The sequence below is a fragment of the Onychostruthus taczanowskii genome, unplaced genomic scaffold, assembly GCF_017590055.1.
Source record: "Onychostruthus taczanowskii isolate IOZ18803 unplaced genomic scaffold, ASM1759005v1 scaffold111, whole genome shotgun sequence".
NCBI lineage: Eukaryota > Metazoa > Chordata > Aves > Passeriformes > Passeridae > Onychostruthus > Onychostruthus taczanowskii.
In genome coordinates, this window is record NW_024497741.1 from 91,339 (window position 1) to 114,715 (window position 23,377).

Consider the following 23,377-nt stretch of genomic DNA (forward strand, 5'->3'; position numbering starts at 1 on the left):
GGGGTGAGACAGAGCATACCATTTAAATAAAATGGAATACAACATACCAGTACTGTTTAACTTTTTGGATGTTGCAAAACGGAAAAAAAAAAAAAAACCAAAAAAAAAAAAACAAAAAACAAAACAAAACAAAACAAAACAAAAAAAAAAAAAACCCAGCTGTTTAGTTTAAACTGAAGTCAAAAAATAACTATAATAAAAATCATGGGAAGATTTTTCTTACCCCTGAAAAGTCAGGTAACTGTTTTTTTGGAAGAAAAGAAAAGGCTGCAAATCATTTTCCCTTGCTGAGGTGCACTTTTATTCCTTCTAAATATCTACAGTGTTAAATGTGTTGGCTGTTTTCTTCTAAAGTGAATACACTAGGATCAGTTTGCAAAAATAAGTGGTTTCATGATATGAAGGACTCCTCATCTTGGAAATGAAAGAATGTAGTCAGATAAAGTGTGCTTTAGGGTCACTTATAGTATTTATCATGTCTTGAAAATTAAGACCATTATTTTATTTTTAGTTTTATAGGGTCAGTGCCAAAACATTTTTCATACATTGTTTCTGGTGGTCAGATTTTGCAGCTTCTGGCATGACTCATTTGAAGCGAGTGCTTTGTGCTTGAAAAGACTGTACTATAGAAGCATTCAAATGAATCAGGGAAAGGTCCTTCTGAAAGGGTGATTCACCATGGCTGAGTGCTACTCAGTTGGAGCCCGAGCCTGCTTCTGTTGGTGTCTGTATATTTACATTACTAGGAATGGAACTAGACCATAGAATTAAGCTACTGAAGGGAATGGCCCTTCAAGAGGTATGCTTTCACTGCCTTTTAGTTTCTTTTTAAGAGATAGAGAGAAAAAAAAGAGTAGATTGGGACTTCTTGTAGCATTTTCTGGCATTCATATGTCTGTGCTCTCTTGAGAGCATGAAAGAATGTATGTCATGGTTTGCTTCAGTTTCACCCTAATCCTTCCTAATTTATGTGGCCGCACAACTGAGATAGTCTGCCTTTTTTAGTAGTTTGTGAAGCAGCAGTGAAAAGAAATGATGGATGTGCTGACGTTCACTGTCCCCCCACCCCCATCCCTCCATCAATACAGCAAAGTAGAGGTCACTTAAAAAAAACACCTGTTAAAGCAATAAACATTTTAAAAATAACATGCCAAAGCAAAACATATCAACATATCAATCAAAGCACAACCCTGTTTAATAATTTTCTGTGCTGGTTGTATCAAGAGGAGACTGCAGTTTTGGCAGTGAAGCTGCAAAACCTTTACCGCACTCCAGGCACTGAGGGAGTAAAGCACAACACTGTTCTAATTGATATCTAGGTAACTGGAGCTGACTTTGACTACTAATCCTGGGTGATTAAAAAAAATAAAACAACAAGCACCACCACAACACAAAAAACAAACCCCAACAAACCCAAACCCCAGCTTCCCACTCAGTGAAATTGCATACTCTAGCTGTTTATTTCAACCATCCTGAATAAATTTTATAGGGAAAGAGGCTATGCATCAGTTACATATGAAAAGTTTCATGAAATATAATGAAGCAAAGGTAGTGGAGGTGGGGTGACGCCGGCTGTTTATATACAGACACGAACGGAACAGGACCACACCTGAATAGCGTCGTGAGCTGTTTATTTAAAAAGCATCAGTCTCATTACATGACTTTGGCAATGGATCGATGCGAACAGCTCGCTATCCAAACAGCAGGCCGAGGAAACTTAATGTTACAACATATTATAAGACAATCTCAGATCTAGTTTCAGCCACTCACGTAGAGCAATAGCATATTGACAGTATTTCTATCCAACTACATGAAGCACACGTAGCCTCGGTTAAAACAATAGCAGCTTTTCTCTCATACAATGGTTCGTTTATAAAAGACAATGCTCAGAGCCCCATTCATATTTGACCTTCTAAATATTTACTAAAATATACTTTTTTGCAACTTAGAAAGCCAAACTACACAGCTTTATTGTTTTATTTCTCATGTCTTAGCTACTGCCGATATATCTTTTCTGCTGCTTTAGCATTTCACTGTCCTTACTGTCTGAGGCCTTTCCTTTTTCCCAACTTTCCTAAAATCCTCTAACCCTATAGATTCCCACAATTCCCCCTCTCTGTTGACCCAAAGAGAAACCCTCAGAACCGTGTCGTCAACTACTTGTGTTTCATAGCCTTACTATAATATTTTTTACTCACTGTCTGCTTAAGGCCTATTCTTGTGGACCCTAATCATTACTACGTTACAGCACCGCAATTCAATGCTGTGAAGGCCCAGTCAATGAAGAGAAAAAAATATGAATCATATCTGACAATAGTTATAAGTCATTGTTCAAAAAATTCCTGTCGATTCCAAGGTCTTAACTCAAAACCCTCTTCCATTTCTATACCTTCATCTGTCATTTCCGTGAGATTTTGAACACTCTCTGTAATTCTACTTCCTACTTCTCTTTCTTGTATGACAAAAACTTCTCTGACTGCTTTGTTCATCATCCGTCGCACACACTGAAGTATGCAGGGGATTACTATCAACATCATTACCAAAACACCCAATATATACAGGCTTATCTTGCAAAGTTATCTTAGCCAAGGTGCAAAGCTCCAGTCTTGGAACAGATCATCTAACCAGGATTCACCATCCTTTTTAATTTGGGCTGTTAAATCTTTCAGTTTTTGTATACTTTTGTGAATGGATTCTGAATGATCAGACAGGTTCATACAACACAGTCCTTCAAATTCCTCACAACCATGCCCTTGCGCCAGCAAGAGAAAGTCAATTGCTGCTCTGTTTTGAAGGGTAGCAGGTCTAACACTGTCAACATCGGTTAACATATCACTAATGGCAGAGGATGTGGCATTAGTTTGTTTGCTCAGCCAACATCCAACTCAATCTAATTGTTTCAAAGCCACTGCTGAAGCCAATTGGGATAAAAATATACCTGTTGAAACCCTTCTTGCAGCTTTCTAAGGCATGAAATCACTTTGGCAGTTCTCATCATAATGATGAGCATATCTTGTTTTCCTTTGTTTCCTTTTCATGACCGCTTTAGCTGAGGGTGCGATTACAGTGAGCATTCCAATGCTACAAGGGCCACCTTCAAGGTGTGCTGGGATGCCTTGCCAAGCCCTGTCTCCACAAATGAACTAATATCCCTTAGGCAATTGCTGTGGATATAGGTCAGCCTCAGGAAGCACATCCCAACTGTTTGAAAAGTTACACCAAAAGCTCAAATTTCTATATGCAAAGTAATGGGGAGTAACATTAAACCTTGGAAGATCACCCTTTCGCCAAGCATTAGCCATGAAGGTAAAGCAAAAGTCCATTGTCAAAGAACCAAGGATTTCCAATTCTTGGGGTTCAGAAGCTGCCTTGGGAAGTTTTTTGACCCAAACGTTCCAATTCAATGTGGGATTGTTTCCATTGTCAATTTCACTTGGCTTATCATTGGATTGTTTTTTGACCAAAGGCAACTCCTTTACTGGCACAGCAACCAAACAGGTTGAGAAAGGTTTTTCTGGTTCCGAATTAGACAAACATATAGTATCTGAGCCAGCTGCCTTGGCTAAGGTCACCCAAACATTTGTTTTTGGTTGTTCCACAGGCAAATCTGCACGACAAAAACCAATCAAAACCCACCAATTCCAACACACAACTTGCATTTGCTTCATCTCATTCATGAGCTAAATTTTGGCAGAGTCCTTACATATATATAGATATATATAAAATTTTTTTAAATTTTGTTTTCAACAAAAACAAAAACCCAAACTTTTGCCAAAAGTCAGCTCTACAAAACAAACATTTGACATACAATTGACACACTTATAAACAACATTAACACAAAGTCAGAATTTGCAGGTTCCACCGATGAACAAGGATCGTCAGGCGTGACTCGGGATCTCTCTGCTTGGCTCACGTCTGCATACTTGCTTCCTCTGTTCTGGGCTCATCAACACATTCTGGGGTGCGATATGGTTTGACGTTTTTGGCTGGGACCCACCTAATTCCAGCACCTGTAGAGACAGAAGCATACCCTTTGCCCCAGGTTATTAATCGGAAAGGACCTTCAATTTGTCCAGATTCAGGGTTTCTAATTAAAACAGGTGGATTTTCTTTCAGTTTCGCCTGAGTGTTATTCGAAAAATGCCTAAAAATTGGTGGATCAGGTTCTGCAAATGAACTGTTTAGAAAATTAAAAACATACAAAGCTTTGCTCAGTCTCATCTGGGGTGTGACCTCTGCTCCCCCTCTCTGTTGATCTTTTCTGCTGCTTTAGCATTTCACTGTCCTTACTTTTAACACAGCCCTTTTCTAAAGCAGTGTCTCAGCAGGTATTAGAGACAGTTCTGCCTCCTGTGTGCCCCTGCAATTGCACAGCCTATGGGAGACCTTTGATAAAGTTATTTTTGAAACCTAGAGCAAACTTCTGTTTCAGTTGTGTGAAACCTGAGACTTTGAGGGTTTGTTCCCCTTTGGTTTTTTTTTGACACTATGGGATAGGTTATTCTCATAGGACTTGAAACAATTACAGGAGAGCTAGTTTATCAGAGTGTCCAGCTCATAAGGTAGAAGGGATGTTTTTAGGACATAATCTGTCTCTTCCAAGGCAGGTGAAACTTTTCCTAAAGACGTTAATTTCTAGTTTTTGTCATCTACACAATGAGTTCCACACTGTGACACCGTGATCATGGCTTACTGCCCTGGAGAGTGCTGCACTTGTGGCTGGGTCACTACTTTTTTGTGTAAACAAGGATAATGAACTCTAAAGAACAAATGTTCATATTTTTTTTCCCAAGTTTGAGATAAATTCATTGACACCACTAATCTGCTCACTTGTCTGGTAGGGGAACATAATGGGAACATTCTGATGCACACCAAGAACCCTTGAGAAGAGGCAGAAATGTTTTGATGAGATTGTTGTAAGTGCAAATGGCCTTGCCCACTGTAATAGCAAGTGGCTTATCAGGATCATATCTGATTAGTCTCAGAATTGCAGAATAGGTCAGGTTGGAAGGGACCACAGTGGATTATCTGGTTCAGCCTTGCTGTTTAAGCAGGGTTCTCCTAGAGCACTCTGCACAGGATTGCATCCAGATGCTTCTCAAATATCTGCAATGAAGGATACTCCACAACCTCTCTGGACAATCTGTTCCAGTGCTCAGTCCTCCACACAGTGAAGTCCTTCCTTATATTCAGGTGGAGCTTTCTGTGCATCACTTTCTGCCCATTTCCTCTTGTCCTATTGCTTGACACCCACTTTTAGGAATTTATACACACTAATGAGGTCTCCTTGCAGTCATTTTTTTCTTAAGGCTGCAAAGGCCCAGTGTGTAATGGCTTCTGTGTAAATTCCTCCATGCAAGCTTAACTTTAATGATGATGTCCTGTATGTTTGTAAACAAAAGGAGGTCACAATTGCAAGTACACAGCTCTGGGTTTGTCATTAAGAACTGTTTTGCTTCAGTGGGACAGCATAAGATGAACAAATCTGTTTAAGATTGGTTGAGTACAGCTGTTATACAGAGCAGGTATTTTGAAGGTATATTCTGGTTCTGTCCTTAATAACAGGGATAAGGAGAACTTAAGTTTTCCATCCATTTCAGTGCTAGGGCTGAATGCTTTCCTCTGGCATTGGAATGAGAGTAAAGTTCTGTAAACTTACTTTAGAATCATAAAATATGTGTTGGAAGGGACCCATAAAGATCACCTTCTGCTTCATTCCTTGGGAGAAGAGTAAAGAAAAAGACATTGAAAAGATTAGTGGTGTTTCAGTGAAGCAGATTGAGACAGACTAGCTGATTGGAATGCTCTCTAAGAGTGTTACATAGATATTTAAACATCATTGCCTTTTTCTGAAATACATATGGGAATATGACTTTACAGATTATAACTTGCGTGTGTCTACATATATGCAGACACACACACACACACACATGTGTTGTTGTTGTCTAACTCATTTTTCCATTGTAGACAAGCCCAGAAAGAATTAAATATTCCTAGCTTGTAGATTTCTACATCTGCCTGTCAGGCAGCTATCAGACAGAAACAGCACGACTACATAAATCACTGTAAATCAGCACATTTTTCACCATTACAAAGTTCTCAGCACAGAGCCACTTTAGAGTGCACTGCTCCATAGTTTGTTTGCAGACCTCCCATATCAGCAGCAGGGAAGTCAGACCATTATGTTCAATATGTCACAGTAACCAGATGCAGTATAAAGAAATTGACTTTCAAAGCTGTAGTGCAGTAGGCTTTTCCAAGCAAATCAGTGATGTCTAGCATCTATCTTCTCTCTTCTATTTGTTTTTCAGGCCCTTTTGGCCTCCAGCCCTCCAAGATGAAGTATTAGTCTCCTGTTTTATGAGCAATCTTGAAGTATATTTTAGATTCTGCAAGTAGCATTCACTTGGTTAAAGGGAAAGTCTGTATATCAGTTATAAGCGGTCCACAAAAAATAATAAAATAAAAACCTTTTGTGAATGTGTTTAAATACCTAATGTCAGTGGAAGGTAGGTCCAGTCAAAATTGAAGGAATCTGTAAATTACAGAAAGGTTAGTTAAAAACATCTGTTGAACTATCCAAATCCACGGAACTGACTGTCTTTTTCATAGTTCACAGACTCTAAGCTGGTGTTACAGAAAAGAATGAAGGCTTCTATCCACAAACAGAAAAATTGGCTTCCTGGTCTTCAGTTTTATTAAGAAAACTTATATTAGGGCAAATTAAAAATAGGTTTAGCATGGTTATGAATTATGCTTTATGTGCAGCCTGTTTATGTTCAAGATATCTCTACAGGATTGCAAGTATCAGAGGCAAGCTGCCCCAAATTTAAGGAAAAAACAAAAAAAAAAAAAAAAAAAAAAGGGGGAAAACAGTCCTGCCTTGCTCAGATTAATCAAACAGTGGCATCAAACCAAAGACAAAATCTACAGCTGTGCACTGTATTATGAAATGTAGAGTAGAGCATTTCCCATCACTGTTTAAGTGGCTTTGAGCCAGATTCAATAACTAATATTTATGCCTCAGCCTAAGTGTGTCTGTTGTCAGCTTTTCTTCCAATGCAGAGAGATGCTGTGCTCCCCATGGCCAGACTGCAACATTGCTTTTGACTTTTCTGCTTTCTTGGGCTGGCAGTTCAGCTTCCAGGTGTATCCAGTTGTTGGCTCTCTAGCCAAGCACCATTTTTCTCAGCTTTTCTCACTCTGTCATCTGCTTAGAAGCAAGGAGAGTTTCTCTGAACTTTAGAGGGTGGGGTCACAGATCTGTGCACCAGAAATGTGAAGGTGTGCATGTGACTCAGTTTTATCTGAAGGCCTCTTCTGCCCTTGCAATGATGTAGTTGCAGGATGTAGACCAGAGGAATGACACTGAATCCCTGCATAAGGGTGAACAATGTAAGGTAAAGATATGTGTTACACCATAAAAGTGAGCAAGGTTATACATGTACTATTTTGAAAAATAGTTTAATAGCGCAGTAAGGAAACCATCAATTTCCTACTCTTAAGGTACTGGAAAAACTTCCTCGTTGGCTGCAACACATTGCTTTTGGTTGGAGAAATAGCCATCCTGACTGTCCATAGTCCAGATGTGGCACCAGTGACTAAAACAAAGGTGAAAGATAAATCAGTGCGGAAAACAGCAAAAAACAGCAGAAATGTTTTTCTCCAGTTTAAGCAAGGTTTCCTGTGTCTACTGCTTCATACTCTGAACTTGAGTAACAGAGAGATGAAAGATCACTGGGACCATCAGTGATACATTTCATCCAGTATTAAGATTCCTTGAAGTATGAGACAGTGAAGGAAAACACTGGAATTCTGTAATGCCAGAAATATATGACAGTAAATAATATTTCAGAAATGCTTATACCTGTCAAGTGGGTATATCTAGTGACTTTAGTGATTAGCTTTTATTAATGAGGTAAACCTAAAATCAAACATTTTTCTGCTAGATCCCCATTATCATTCTTTCTTCTTAGAAATACTGCTTGAGAATTTAAAGCAGTGTCTAGTACAGAATAGCAAGTCCTTTGGAAGCTGGGTCTTGTCAAATATAGTGCTTTGGAAAGGCTGAAATGAATGATACTGAAATGCAAAGGAGAAGATAAGTTACAGTGACTCCAGCTGAGTCTGGAATCTATGGAATAATTTTTAGTTGAAACCAATTTTTTTGAAACATGACTAGGCTGGTTTCTGTGTCATTAAGGCAAGAACTCCTCTCAGTTAAAAGTGTTTTGCTTTTTAATAGGGTTTAACCATAATTGTCCACTTTATGCTGGTTGTTCAAAATAATTCCATCTCAGGTTGGTCAACTGTTGTTGGCCTAATTTCAGTTGTTACCAGCATTCAACAGAAATGCTTCTTTAAGCTTGTCTTTCAGTGAATCACATGTTTGTACAATAACACATTTGTTAAATGAATTCAAAGACAGAAATTGATGAACCAATACTGAGAGTGAGTCACTTTCTCGTCTGTTTTGGACCATTTTTCCCTCTCTCTAAACTGTCCTATTTTAATCAAAAGGACTATTTTCACAGGAAAGTAAAGCTCTAAGATGTGCACCAGTGTGATCCCAGCTTTTCTGTCACTGACTGTGCTTGTTTTTCTTTTCTTACGAGAAATTCCATAGCCCTTTCTTGTTTCAGCATTAGTTTTTGATGTGTTCATCAATTCCTTTGGCTATGTGAGCAAGAAATACTGATTTTGACTTGTACCATCCTAAACTGTTGTAGTAAAGATGACAATTAAGTATTTTACAAATGCCAATCACATACTTTCTGTATGTTTTTTTTTTTTTCCAAGTACATTTGCTAGTCTCTCTTTCATGCTGTCTTTCCTTAAAATTGCTTGCCTTTTTGTCCTTCCTGCTCTTAAATCCCTCAGTTACACTAGGTTGGTGGAAATTGTTTAAATGTACCACCCAAATTCTCCAGTGAGGTTTGGCTAACCAATAAGCTATTCAAGTGGTTTTGTCTTCATCCTTCATCCTCTGCTTGTCCAGGTTGAATATCCTTACTTGAATATCCTTGAACCCTTAATTTGCCCTAATCTCCTCTAAGTCTTTGAAATAATAAAATACTCAAATAAAACTCTTTGGATAAATGCCCTTTAAAATACAGCTTTATCTGTGAACTATCATGGTCTCAAGGAGTGGATTTTGTTCCTCAGACAATTTAAGTGGATTTTCTGTCCACAGTGTTACTGTCAGGCATACCCATCTTAACTCTTGCAACAGTTCAAAACAGAACCAATGAGGAAACTCTGGGGAAGAAATGGTACAGGGGCTAGACTCCTGCTGTGTGTGATTTTCTTCTGGTGCCTGGGTTCAGTCCCCAATCTGCTGCATGATTTTCTGTGGGTCACAAAACCTTCCTGTGCTTTTGAAAACTAATTCTCTGCTCAATGGGGATGTGGCTGAGGATAAGTCAAGGGTGGAAAAATGCCTAGCCATTACAGAGGTGTAGTCTTCTACACTCAAAAAGGCTGTATTCCTTACTTTGCAAAATAGAAAGAGGGTGATCACTTGACTTGCCATCACCAAATCCACAGGGGAAGTCAGAGGCAAAGCAGAGGACTTTTTTTGCCAGGTGCCCCATGGGGTCCATTTTTCATTGAGAAATCCTTTTCATAGTCCTAGGTAAGCCTAATCTCAGAGTCCTGCAGATGCCTACCAGGCAAGAAGGGCAGCTTGGACGACCTCACAGGGCTCCCACAGTGCAGCTTATCAGGGCACCCAGGAAAGCCCTGGAGACCAACATGGTTTGGAGGTTGTTCAGAGCCATGGATGCCTGTCTTCATTGTTACTCATTGTGCAGGTAAAGGGAGATGACTTCAGTTTTTCTCCCTTCCCACTCAGCTCACCTAATTATTAATTTCTGTTGGCAAGAAGGAGCTGCAAAATAACACTGACATTGAGAACGAGGAACATCTGTTCTCCACTTCTGGAACTCTGTGGCTAGATTCCTTGGAGAAAGATTTGGGGTTTGTGTGTAATTTGTGAATAATTTTCTTCTGAAGTTAATTATTCCTAAAAGTGAAAAATTGCTCAAAAACATTGGGAAAAGGAAGCTTTCTTTTTTATCTTAGTGGCCCACTAAAATATAAAAATTATGGTAAAAGTCCAGCCATATGACTATTATTTTAAAGTGATACCTTTGAGATAATCTCTCCATTTTCATGCAGACTCTCCAGGAAGACATCTGTATTTCCTCACGTTAAATGATAGGAAATGGAAATAGACCACAGTTTTTAGTATGAAGATTATGGAGATTTATCACTCTTTTTATGTATTTCTTATGCATAATAAAATGCAAGGGGCAGGGGAAGTATACATAGCAAATGCTTTTTTAAATTTTTAATCCCAGATACTACTCTTTGTGCTCTTTTTTTTTTTTCCCCTGAAATTTTCCTCCTCCTAATTTCAGTTTCTTATCTGAAGTTCAAAATTTTCTCTACCTGAGGTTTTTAATGGTGAAGTAGCACCAATGAAAACAGGGCTTTAGCTGGATACAGATCTTTTCTTGGGCACCTCATGATGCTTAGGACAATGATTAGCTCCTGGTAGCTGTATGCCTTGCTTAATTTTGTGCTTGTTCAGAGGAAGCAGAAAAGTAGAGAAATTCACCTGAGCACTTCCTGAGTTCACCATCTCCCTAGTCTCAGCTTTTCAAGAGCTCAGAAGATAAAGTAATACCTTGTTTTTGGCTGGCATGTAGCAGCATCAGATCTGATTAGGGTTTTTTTGGCAGCATGTTTCAGGGTGAGAAGCTCCTTCTTTTCACAGTGCCAAGGATGATGCCAAACTCATTGGCCTTGGCATTGGAGGGATGAACAATTAGGTCGGGCTCAGTGACTTTGTGTCAAAACTAGAAAGAAGCGCATTGAAATCCACAATGAGAATATTTATGTTAAAAATCCTACTTGGGTCTTAGAACAGACTTTTCATCTTGTCATTGCGGAATAATTAACACATATCTAATAAAATAGACAAGCATCCATTGCTGTCTCCTTTTTGTTGTGAAGAATATTTCTGCCATTACCTTTTTCACTCCAAAAACTCCAAGTTACTGTTTTGATATTCATAATGGTTGAAAGAGATTCAAAGACTTTCTAATTGTCATACTGGATTTAGTGTATGTTTTGGAGATGTTGCAGTCACTGCTATTTCACAGCAGCAGTGGAAAAACCCTAGATATAATGAATCAGCTAGGATCTGAATACCCAAAAAAGGCAGAACTTTCTTGTCAGTTTTGGGTGATATTTGTATGTCTTTGCTGGGGAAGGGGATCACAGAGCAGTTTTCACACAGGAATAGCATTCCTACAGCATTAATTTTTTTTCCCCTAGTTTTTGAGAGTGGACCAAGACAAAGACAGAGAATGCAGCCTGGACTGTGCAGGTTCCCCTCAGAAATCACTCTGTGCATCTGATGGAAGAACTTTTCTGTCCCGGTGTGAGTTCCAACGAGCAAAATGCAAAGACCCTCAGCTGGAAATAGCCTACCGAGGCAACTGCAAAGGTGAGAAAATCGAAGTTTCTGTTGACTATAATGAAAAATAATAGACCCTAAAACAGTGTTTGAAATGTCTGTGAATTGAAAACCAGGAGTTCTGGACTTGAACAGTTTTCTAAAAGGAAGTGGGTTGAAATCTGTTATTTCTATAAGAGTATTCTATCTAAAGATAAATTAATTTTGAGCCTTCATCAAAACTGTGACTCCCAAATCCCTCTATTTTTCAGTAAGTCACTATTTAGGTAATTGCATGGCCAGGTCCTTGTTCAGAAGGACCATATCACTGGCAGGTTCAGAGAAACTCTTAAAATAGTTATCTTGCAGGGTTTCCTATCTAGTTAAATTTGGCATTTTGAGTTTGAGATGGTCAATTTATTGTATTTCCTAACTGCAATCATGTAGTGTGGCAAGGGTGGTGATGGTAGGGTGAGTTGAGCGAGAAAAAGCAAAAACCAAAAAAATGCATATCCACAGAGCCCTCACAGGCCATTTCTGCCTATATCATCCACTCCTTTACTTCTGATCTCTGTTTAGACAACTTCAGTGACATGCAGACCAACAAAATATTTGCAGTTAAATCTTTTAAATTTTAGAGCAGCATGGTAATAGACAATGCAGTTCCTTACTGAAGTGTAGGGTGATTCCCAACACAGTGATCTTTCTAAAATGTAAGATTAGCAGTGGTCATAAAGATTTACTTTTCCCTTGGTCCTAAAGAGAGTGGCAGGGAGTGGAGGTAGGGGGAGGGAGAAAGAAAACCCCAGGGACCACACCAATTCAACCTGTAGGAGGCAATTTTCTACATCGTCTCTCTCCATTAGCTCCTGCAATCCTCTGAAGCATCAAGACTGCTTCAAAGAGACATTCTGTCTCATCTTCTGCCTGGATGAAACAGTATCCTCATTCTTCAGCCCTTTCATACTAAACCATTGTACTACATGATGGATCTGTTTACTGTGGTGAGCAAGGTTAACATAATGGAGCTACCTGAGCCAAAGCTTTTGTTACACTCATGAATGACAGAGACAAGTACTGTGCACTTGGTATTTGTTTGTTTTATACATTAGAGCTTTATTTAAATTAGTTTTGAGTGTTTTTCTTTATTTTTTTATACAATATTGAAAAAGCAATCTGCAAGAAATTTTCTTCATTAAGATGAGAATTGCTTTACTGAAGGTTTCCACATTGATGATGTCAAATTTTTCTGCAGTGAATAGCTGCAATTTGGAGAAGTACTCATTTTCTGGTTATTTATTAATGCATACAGTAGAATTGTAGAATTGGAATTAGACACCTTAGGCACCTTAAATATTGCTGATAGCAGGTACTCATCATGTTCTCTTCAATCAAATGTTTTATTCTTTTGATTGGCAGATATGGCCAATAATGCACTTAGTATCAGCAAGAGATGAGTTCTCTTTTAATTTTACTTTTTTTTTTTTTATGGTATTTCTTATTCAGTAAAGCAGTTTTAAATTTTGAAGTGACTAGTGTCTTTATTCCTACTTACGGCTGTGATCATCAGAAATATTTCAAGCTATAAAAAGAAGTTTTAAAGAAGAAGAAGATGACTCATTGGCCTGGTTGCTGTTTCAGCTTTAGCATTGCTAGGGCTAGTTCTGATAGTCATATCAAACATTTTGATAGAGCCAAGGAAGTGCTCTGATTAAGACCTTTTGAGCCAATTGCTTTTGAGTGGTAAAATTTTTCGTTGCAGGTAATGCTTGATCAAAAAGCAGAGGGTTGTTTTAGTAGGGCTAACCAAAAAGTGATGTTTCATTAGAGAGCAACTTTCAAGGTTTCAGAATTTACTTTCATTCTATGCAGGAGTGAAAACAGATTCTTTTGGAATTGTTTGTCTGTACCCCTGAAAAAACAGACACGCACCCTAATTTCCCATTAAAGCATTCGTTTTGAAACAAGTTTTGAGCTTGTAGGTAAGAGGGAAAAAATATGCATGTTTTCATGTGAATGTTCTGAAGGGAGAAAAGAGGTGATTCCTGGTATAGACTTCACAACTTTAAATCTGTGCCATAATAATCATCCACCCTAGATCAAAAAAGGCAATCTTATGTCTATCTCCTTCTGTCTTCCAAAAAAATTCCTTATTCACGTCACAAAAATCTTCTCTAAAAACTAAATATTTCCAGGTGCCATTTAAATTAATTTAATGATGACTAACTCTTTGTTTGGTTCAGTCTATTCAGTAGAAATCTGAAGACCTCGACAGTTTATGTTGACCGCCTTTTGGAGTAATTTTGAGTCATTTCTTGTTTAGATTTTCAGAATTGTGATTTCTTTTTACATCCATAAGGAATTTTGAATGATTACCAGAATGATGTCTGCTTTCTTGGTTTCTTTTTTCCTTTGAAAGGCAAATTTATATTGACTCTTTTTTCTCTTTCTCACTTGTTCTCAACATTTTTCTCATCTATTTAGTTTTGAACACTTAAATACTAAAAAGTACAAAGGGATAGTTTGTTCTGTGTGTGCTGGTTTCCTTTCTAATTCAAGTTTCATTCACAGCAAGAGTGCTTAGCCTAGGCAATTCTTTGGCAGTGTGAAGGAAACAATTTTTGGATCCTAGATCTTAAAAGATCACAGCAAAATGGCAGCATTTAAACATTTTTCCCTTGTACTTCTGTTCTAGTTCCTGATGACTGCAGCAGAGATCAAAACACTTTAAACAAATCTGAAAATGAAAGAACCCTAAACCTTCTTCTCATTTCTGAAAGACAGCCCACCTTTAAGAAATCAAGCATCAAACTAGACTGTTCTGTTAGCCTTTTTTTGAAGACATAAATCGTATGGTTTTTTTTTATTTTAAGTCCACTTCCAGCCTTTGCTGGAATCAATTTCTAAGCTTGGAAATGCTATAAGAAGTTAAAATATTATAAAATTTCCAGCCTATTTTTGGAGCTTCTAAGATCTCAAATAATCTGTGTAAACTGTAGAAGAACATTCATATTTCTGGAGACTTTTCCAAACAAAATCTTAATTCCAAAGTTTTGGAGATTTGCCACTTGTTTGACACAGACATTTGCTGTGCAGTGAGATTACAAATCTAATAAATAAATGTATGTTGACAGCTGAGAAATACTACTTGTGTTGTTTAACAGTTAGGACTGTTAAAATATCACCTGTGATGGGGATCAACCGCATGCACACACAAATGCTTCACAGTAAATCTGGCCCAGCATAGCCAAAGGAATAAAACATAAAGAAGTGGAAAAGCAATATAATTGCTTTTAAACTCCTCAGAAAGAAACAGATACTGTGTCTGCACAAATTAATTAAGTAATGTAAGGATACAGTATGAGCACCAGTAAGGTAAGGTGATAAACGCACCCTTTTGCGCTTTGGGCACTAGCCAGCTGTGCACTCCAGAGGACTGTATCTATGTGGCTCAGGAAAAAGATGGGCCAAGGACTGTTCCCAGCAGGCAGCATGCACAGAGGTGCATTTCTTTTACAGGTTTAAGGCTGTTCAGCTTTTTGTTTACTTTATTTTCTGTTTAGCTTTTTGTTTCCTATATAACATTAAAAATACTAATTTCATTTCTCAGTTTGTTTTTAAGTGAATGTACCTGGCCCATAATTGGAGCCCTGGAGACTAATATTCTATATGTATTAAGCAAGTGGCTCAGTAATAATATTTGGTATTCTGATATCGTGATCAATGAAAAAAAAATCATATGTATCTTGCCAGCATATGTCTACCCTGACAGAGTTTTTAAAATATCCCATCTGGGGCACTTGGATTTTGTGGCTTCTCTACCAGTACTTCACTAAAATAAGACTTCTCTAATGGCTGGAGTTTTGATACAAATTGTCAATCTCTATAAAATCTCCACTACCAGCTCACATCACATTTCCTTACTTCACTATCATCATGTAACAGCAACCTGGGTGTATAAGCAGCTGCTGACCTGGACTTGCACAAATCTCTGAGTGGTCCTTTCTAAAAATGGCAATGTAGGAGCTTTACACAGTGATATTTAATTTCTGAGGGGTTTGGAATTTAATCTGTGTAACACTGAGTACATATTCAGTATTTGCAGATGTAGCCCCAGCAATGATTTACTGCTTTGTGAATACACCAAGGAGAGTCATCACATGGAGTAGTGTCACTGTTATTCTGTAGCTATGTAGACTCCCTTTCTTGGTTGAAAACCCTAGGTAGGTCATATCTAGCTTAATTCATTTGTTATATTTTAAAGAGCCTCACTGTTTAAAAATGCTTTTCTTTTATGAGCTATTGTAGATACAAAAGGTAATATCTTAATTCTCACAAGTCACATAAAAAAAAACAAAGCACATCAAAATAAGAGTGAAATTTCTCATAAAACAGGCATTTTAGAATTTGCTTTCCTTAAAGAAGAAAATGCTCAGCATTTGTTTCTTTAAATTAGGGTTTTCAGGAATAGTGAAGAGTTTCACTCATTTAAACTGTGATTACAATGAGCTAATGAATGGATTAAAAGCATTCTTACAGAAATTGAAATGCCTGCATTTGAATAAACATGCTAATAGGATTATTTCCTTTGTGCAGAGAATGCAGACATTGCTGGGCAGTAGTTGTTTTGAGACCACATGTTAATCTTGGTCCTATAATTAATGAATCCAAGCATGATTTAGAGACACATTACTCTTGCCTATTAGCTAGAGAACTGGGTTGTAAATGCTGGACGTGATTTCTGAGTGCACGCCTTTTCCAGATTTCCCATGGAGGCTGCCATCCAGCTCAGGTTTGCCTGTGAGCCAGGCGGGCGTGAGCTTGACGTGTGCTGGCAGTGCCTGAGCATGTCCCTTAGCTCAGACTGTGGGCAGGGACCTTGGCTTGGCTGGTGCACCTGCTGCCTGGAAGGCAGCCCTGTGGGATGTGTTTGGGTGGTAGAACACACTCCCAAGATGTTTCATTTGGAGAGAGAAAAAAGAAATGAGTATGTATAGTTCTTTTTCTAACCGAAATGAGTGAGAGTGGGACTGGACCAAGGTGTCAGTCTTAAAAATAAAACTGAACAGAGTGAGACCTTGCACAGACTGTACATTGAAAACAGGACAGTTTTCACATGCCCTCAGCTCTCCCTTTTCACCTCTCCTTTTTCTCTTTTCTTTTCATCTTTAATGAGGAGAAAAAAAAAAAGGATCTATGCATGTTTTTTCATTATTTCAAAAAATATACTAAAAAAAGAATATATTGACAAGTAGTACTAACTTTGGAATTATTAAAAATAAACCTTACAGGAGGAAAATTGATTATATGGCAAATTTTTGTCCTAAATTACTTTCAGGTAGGAGCTATGTTCTCCTTTTTCAGACACATTTTCTCACTGTGTTTAATCCGTAGGATGACTTCAAATTTCCAGGTTGTGATGCTGGCAACTCTGATACAAATACTTGTCAGCCCCAACCTCATTTTTGTTTTGAGTCTTCATTTATATTATGTGTCAAGATGTTACACATCAAGCCACTGTATTAAAAGTGGTGAGAAACAAAATATACAACATGGTGAAAAAGGTATCTACATATAGAAGTTGCAAATTATGTTATCTCTTAAAACAAGGGGAGTTGGCTTCTGATTATACTTTCTAGTATTTCATAGAAATGAAGTTTTAAGTACGTTTGGAATATTTTTGTGGAATATTCTTTGCTCTTTTAAATGTATCTAGTGGTACTTAGAACACAGGACAAATAACACTGGGATAGTATCCACAGTTTTCTGGAGATAGAGTTTATCTCTTTTTAAAATTATCAATTTTTTAAAATAATATTTCTCCAAGCAGAATTTGCTGAAGCCAGACTGCACAGAAATAAGGTATGTAAGGGCATTCTTATGCACAAAAAATAGGTCTTCATAAAATCAAATATGCAATGCAACAATTTGATTTGAAAGTAATCTTTTTCTGGGTTTGTTGTGGAGTTTTAATTTCTGCTCTTGTGTTTTCATTTAAGGTTACAGTCATATAAAAATGAAGGTCCCCAAAGAAGTGGAGAGTGCTAAAGCAATAAAACTGCACCAAAGACTAAGAACTACAAACCTTTGCAAATCTTCTCAGATTTCTGTGCAAGAATTAGCAAAATAGACTTCTCCAAACTATCAAATCTCTGCTTTTCTCAGAAAGCCAGTGTAGCCTTTGGCATCTAAAAAATCAGAAAGCTGTTGCTTTAGTTTTTCTTGAAGTATTTGATTCAGTTCTAATCAGACTGCATCTCTCCAAATGTGACTGTTAGCAAACTGAAATAGTGTGCCATGAGGGAATCCAGCACAGCATTCCTTGTTTTATCTTAGAGCTTAGATATCTGAATGGTGGTGTGGTTGCTAAATGTAGGGGAAAAAAGCAAAAGCAAAAGCAAAAAGAAAACAACAAAGAAACCTCACACTGCCTGGCTCTGTCTGTTAGATGCCAATAGAGGAGAGTTCAGGCTGAGATTGCTCTGCTGTTTTGTTTGAATCCAGAAAGCAGCTATAAAAATAAATAGTGAAAGAGCTGGCCAGCCCTTGTCACAAAGCAGCAAGTCATTATTTTATGGTTGTGTCAGGCTAAATTTCTATGCTATCATCCGTTCCAACCCAAGAGGCTAATATCCCTGCATCTTTAAAACTGATACTTTCAGCATGTAAAGTTTGCTACGTGTTTCCTATCACTAGAGGCTACTAGAGGCTGTTAGACACAATCAGTTCTTTACAATATCCATTGACCTAGGTCAAATATAATGGGAAATTTTCATGAATGGTTTATTCCATATAAACCAAGTGGTTTTATATGTGCTCCAAATAAAATTTTTGTGCTAAATTAACTGCAAATAAAGACTGTTTGACTTTTATCATATCACTACCAGTTACCAAAAAGGTACAGCAGTGGGAAAGAAGCACAGGAGCAGAAATAAATTCTGATTTGTAGAACAATTCAGTGAAGTGCTCAGTTGAACAACTAACTTGAAACAGCTTGTTGCTCTGCATGCTTCTAAGTTTAAGGACAAGTGTACACAGGTATTCTGGCAAAATAGAGATGCAAAGGGAAACTGTCTATACTATGTGTGTCTACACTAGGTCTGTATTTCACATCTATGTGACTTTAGAAAAGATTTCTCTTTAGTGTAAGAACAGCTGACTCTCTGTGGGAAGCTCTCAAGGAAACCTTCAAATGATTAAGTTAACCACTTTATATATAGTTTTTCTAAAGTAGTAAATGTTTCTGATATGTTCAACAGAATATTCCATCTATAATAAAATAAGTAAGTAAAGGATGAAGTGTATTTTTTGCATAAATAAATAACGAGGTTGTGTCAAACACAATAATGTCTTGCAAAGCAAGCAAAGTTTGCTTCATGTATTGGGACTGAAAAAGGTATTTTTATTCTTACTATGATACATTGCAAACCAAGAAATACTGGATGAACTAAATTGAAAATTTTACAAGAGATTTATCTATACTTTTGGCAAAGCTGTTTACTTTTCCATGAGATAATCTGGGTTAGAACTCCCTGTAGTGCCCCAAAATGCCTGTAAATTAATTGTACTGAATGTCACCTTAGAGATGGTGTTTACCCCCTTGAGGAGTTTGTGTCATTGTTATAATGACAAACTTCTACTTTGCAGTAATAAACTTCCCTCTGTTTGATATATTATTCAAGGATTAGCCAGCAGAGTTGGTGTATGTTTTTTTTTCCCTGAAGCTCAGTATTTTCAGAGCTGTACTGTTGGAAATAAAGCATAAAATGAGATTAGTTCCAAGTCAGGCTGGTGCTGTTTGTGAGGTTAACTCTATTTCCAGAATTTCCTTTTGACTTCAGTGCTATCTCAGGAAGGTCATGCAGCAATGTAGTGGATCCACTTCATAGGTGAAACTTTTCCCTGTTGCACAGAGTAACTTAGATCAGAATTAAGAAGACTTTTTATTTTGTTTGTGCTTTCTGGTCACTGGTCTCTCCTGGAAGTCAGAATTGTCACTAGGGCAATTCAGAAAGACCTGCCCAAACAGCTACATCTCTGTACCCTCTTAAGTTCTTCGTGTTTCTGTCTACTCCCATATATTCATTTTTGTCTTCTGTTGTACATCTCGAGATGTATTCATCTTATTAAACCTCTGGTTGCTTTTGCAGTCCTGGTGCTAGGTGACAGAGGTACATCCACAATCCACACACTGGCCAACATACAGTGCTAAAACGCAGTGAGCCTTGTACCAGTCCAGCTTGACAGCTAACAGAGTCCCAGTGAGCTGAATTAAGGTAAAATCATGCTCAATTTCTATGCCAGGAGATTTTTTTTTTCCAATTTCCCGCAAGGTTATGGGATGTAAAAGCCCTTTTACCTGCAGTTGAGAGGATAAAGTCTCACTGAGTTAGTCATTGACAGAATTCCAAATTATGGCTGGACATGCATACCTGCAAAATTAGTTCTTCTCATTGTATGACTATAGGCAAATTAGGCTGCATTTCAGCCAGATTTTAACAGGTCTTAGAACATAACGGCCTTTCCATCAGGTCATATACCAGAATGCAGCTTGAGCCTGCTGAATTTCTTATTAATACTTTAGTTAGGAAGAGAAATAAGGTATAGTGAGAATTCTAGTAAGAAACTTACAACAGTTTCAAGCCCCTTCAAGCCCCCACTAGAAAGTTCCAAAAATTTTAAAAAATCAGATTAAAACCAAAAACAAACAAACAACAACAACAACAACAACAAACCAAAAAAAAAAAAAAAAAACCCGCAAAAAACCCCAAAACAAAACAAACTCCAAGAAACCCAAAAAAGCTTTGCTGCATTAGACAGTGGTTCTCATCCTTCCAAAACCTTGCAGCCTCAGACTCCCCTCTGGTCTCAGGTTTATCACCAGAAGGACACTGCTCACCTTGTAAGATTTTAGCCTGCTTTTGTCAGGAGCAATGCTGAAAAGTCAAAAGCTTTGGGCTGATTAATCAGCACAAAGGTACTGGGTCAGTCCTGTCACCTTTCATTCTTGGTCTTCATTTCAAAATAATCATCCTGATTGAATAACCATCCTGACCTGAATGATTCCTGTCCTGGATAAATAGCAAAGTTGACTCGGTGTGTGAGAGATTTTACTGTTACCCATCCCCTTAGATGTATTTATTTATTGATTGATTCATTTATGTAAACTAAATTCTGGCAAACCACATAATTCTAGACTCATCCTATTAATTTGAGTTTCATGTGAAGCACTTCTACAAGGTGCACAGAGGAGACTGTAGGTAAAAATTATCTGGGTGCAGTAAAAGGAGACTTTGTACAGTGAATCCCAGATTTTTCTTTGCTGAATGGTCATGAGCAATGGCCATGTTGAAGGATTTTCTCCCTATGGATTAGGATGTCACCCATTGCTTATTTATGCATGTTAGGAGCTGCAAGGTTTCCTTACAACTGTCTCTTGTCTGATATTTTGATGTGAGCTCATGTTTCAGCCTTTCTTCCAGTTGTATCAGGAAATAATTTTTTCATCCTTTTTCAGCTGTTATTTTGCATAAATGTATAGCCATTAAATGTCTTGAATTCTTTTTCTTTGGAAACATTTCTGGAAGTCATGCAACAGATTTTGAAGGCATTGCAACCAGGGCACAGAGGCAGATAATCAGATGGTGTAGTCTTACAAATTTATAGAAAATATTTTATTTTCTCTTCAATGATCTCTTTTTTATTTGGAAGGAACTTAGCTCTTCTGAATGAACAATTTAATGGTCATTAATATTCTGAGTGTGAATGTTTTTATATTTCTTCTTTTTATCTTGATCACCTGATTACATTTATTCTGTCAGGTTTGGACCTCAACTCTGTGTCATAATTATTCTTCTGCAATAATATCTCAGTAAAATAAAAAAAAAAAAACAAACCCACAAAAAAACCCTACCAACCAACCAACCAACCAACAACAACAACAACAACAACAACAAAAACAACAAAAAACACCCCAAAACTGGAAATAATATTTTGACTTTACACACTTTCAGATTATTAACTTGACAAGAGATCGTCCTCATGGTTTTATTTTGTATATATACTGAAGCTCAGTAATGTCCAAGGTTTAAAGTGTTTCCATGGTTATATATTACAAAATAAGACTTCAAATGTGAATTTTATATTCTAATAAATTTGGTGACTGTTGATTTTAAAGTATATTAGATCATCCACGAATAGGAGGCCTTTAGAGCATCAGGCTGTTTAGGAACAAGTGGTGGACAGTTTTGGAGGACTTCTCTTCTTGGTATATTTTTATGATAATTTAACTATTGAAGATAATTTACAACTCTACTGGTTCTATACCAGAGACCTCATGTGATGGAATTTATATCACTTTTCCTTTTAGGCATTTAAACCACATGTCATTCCAGAAAAACGAGGACAGAGGTTCAACAAAGGAGTGATTTATTTTCAGTTAAAATACTAGCTACATTAAAACCACATGTTATTAAGCACTGTGTAACCAAACCATGCTAAGAAGAATGCTTATGACACCAAAGTTTGCTTAAAATGTTTCTCTTTTTTTCCCCCCCAAAAAAAATCTTTGGCAGTGCACATATTAACAGATTTTACCTGACCTGCACAGTACACTGACTATACTTCTCCCTTGGAGAAAAAAACTATTAAAGTGCCATAGTACAAATTAATTTAGTTCCTTATTATTTTTTCTTTCTCACATTTCTGAATGCTTGAACTTCTCTGTCCCTTTCAGTTATCATTTAATCTCTAAGTATTCCTCCAGAAACAGCATAATACAATTAATGATGCTAAGACTGAAACATAGTTTTTCAAAGTAAAACTATTTGTATTTGGGGCATATTAGCAGCATGAACTCTCATAGTGCTCCTTTGAGAAGGGTAAAGTAACACACAGAACTAGTGCACATGAATCCAAGATCAGGAGAGAAATAGGAAGAACAGAATTAAGGGGCCCCAATTTTGTTTTCAGAATGTAGATGCTGAGAACTGTCCTCATTATGCTACACTTCCACAGCAGATTGCCTAGGACTTGAAGGGATTTTTTAATGCTAATGTTGCCAAGTGAGTTATCCAAAGCTCAGCGGAAGTGACAAGTGAAGGATTTACCCTGTAAAAAGAAACTTCTGCCATGCCAGTAAGTTTCCAGGCTTGTTCTGTTAATGTGTGTCTGGATCATACTGGCACAGAGAGGGTGTTTGGGGTATGGGAATTCAGCTGGCTCACCTGTGTGCTCCTAGGAATGCAAACTTCTGTCAAGTGCTGTTGATTCACTGTTCAGATTCTGTTTAATTTGCACCTTGCATGGACTAGAAAGTCTGTTCCCATGCTTTTGAAGAGCTGCACAAGCATTAATGAATCACCACAGCACCGCTGTCTCACAGGTAATCACTGGACAGTTTTATATTTAAAATGGGATTAACCACTTTCTGTCAAACAGTTTTTAAACCAAACAGGGATCAGAAGCAGCAAATTTCTCTGCTCGTATGTTGGAAATAATTTTAATTCAGATGTTACAGTCACATCTTGAAGTCATTAATACTACCTTAAGCTTGCCTGGTATTCTAATTTTTCCTGAAATTGCTTAGCTCAAACAGATTCTGAAGTCCTGATTATGCATCAGCAACATGCTAAAATTTGTAGTGTAAAAGGTACAACAACTTATGTGTGTTTTTTGAGCTCTTGGCTGCATAACTGAAATAAAGTATATGTAGTAGACAATATAGCTTGTTAGACAATAGAAACTTAACTGAATTAAAGCTGTCTTGTTTGCTGTTTGGTCTCTTGGATGGAGACCAATACCAAATAACTAAGGAGATGATGCAAGAAACCTCACAGTGGACAAAAAGGACCATCTGGTAGACTTGATGTCCCATGCATAAATCATAAAATGTCACATTAAATTTTAGCATAA

General features: G+C 37.4%; 1 protein-coding gene across 4 annotated transcripts in view; it reads left to right on the forward strand.

Annotated features, from left to right (window-relative positions):
* The window catches only part of SMOC2 (SPARC related modular calcium binding 2), a 145,288-nt gene that overhangs the window by 37,543 nt on the left and 84,368 nt on the right, over positions 1-23,377 (forward strand). For all 4 annotated transcript variants that reach the window (XM_041424421.1, XM_041424414.1, XM_041424429.1 and 1 more), the window contains exon 2: positions 11,344-11,515. In XM_041424421.1, the coding sequence (XP_041280355.1) occupies positions 11,344-11,515 (172 nt within the window). The remainder of the gene's footprint in view (positions 1-11,343; positions 11,516-23,377) is intronic.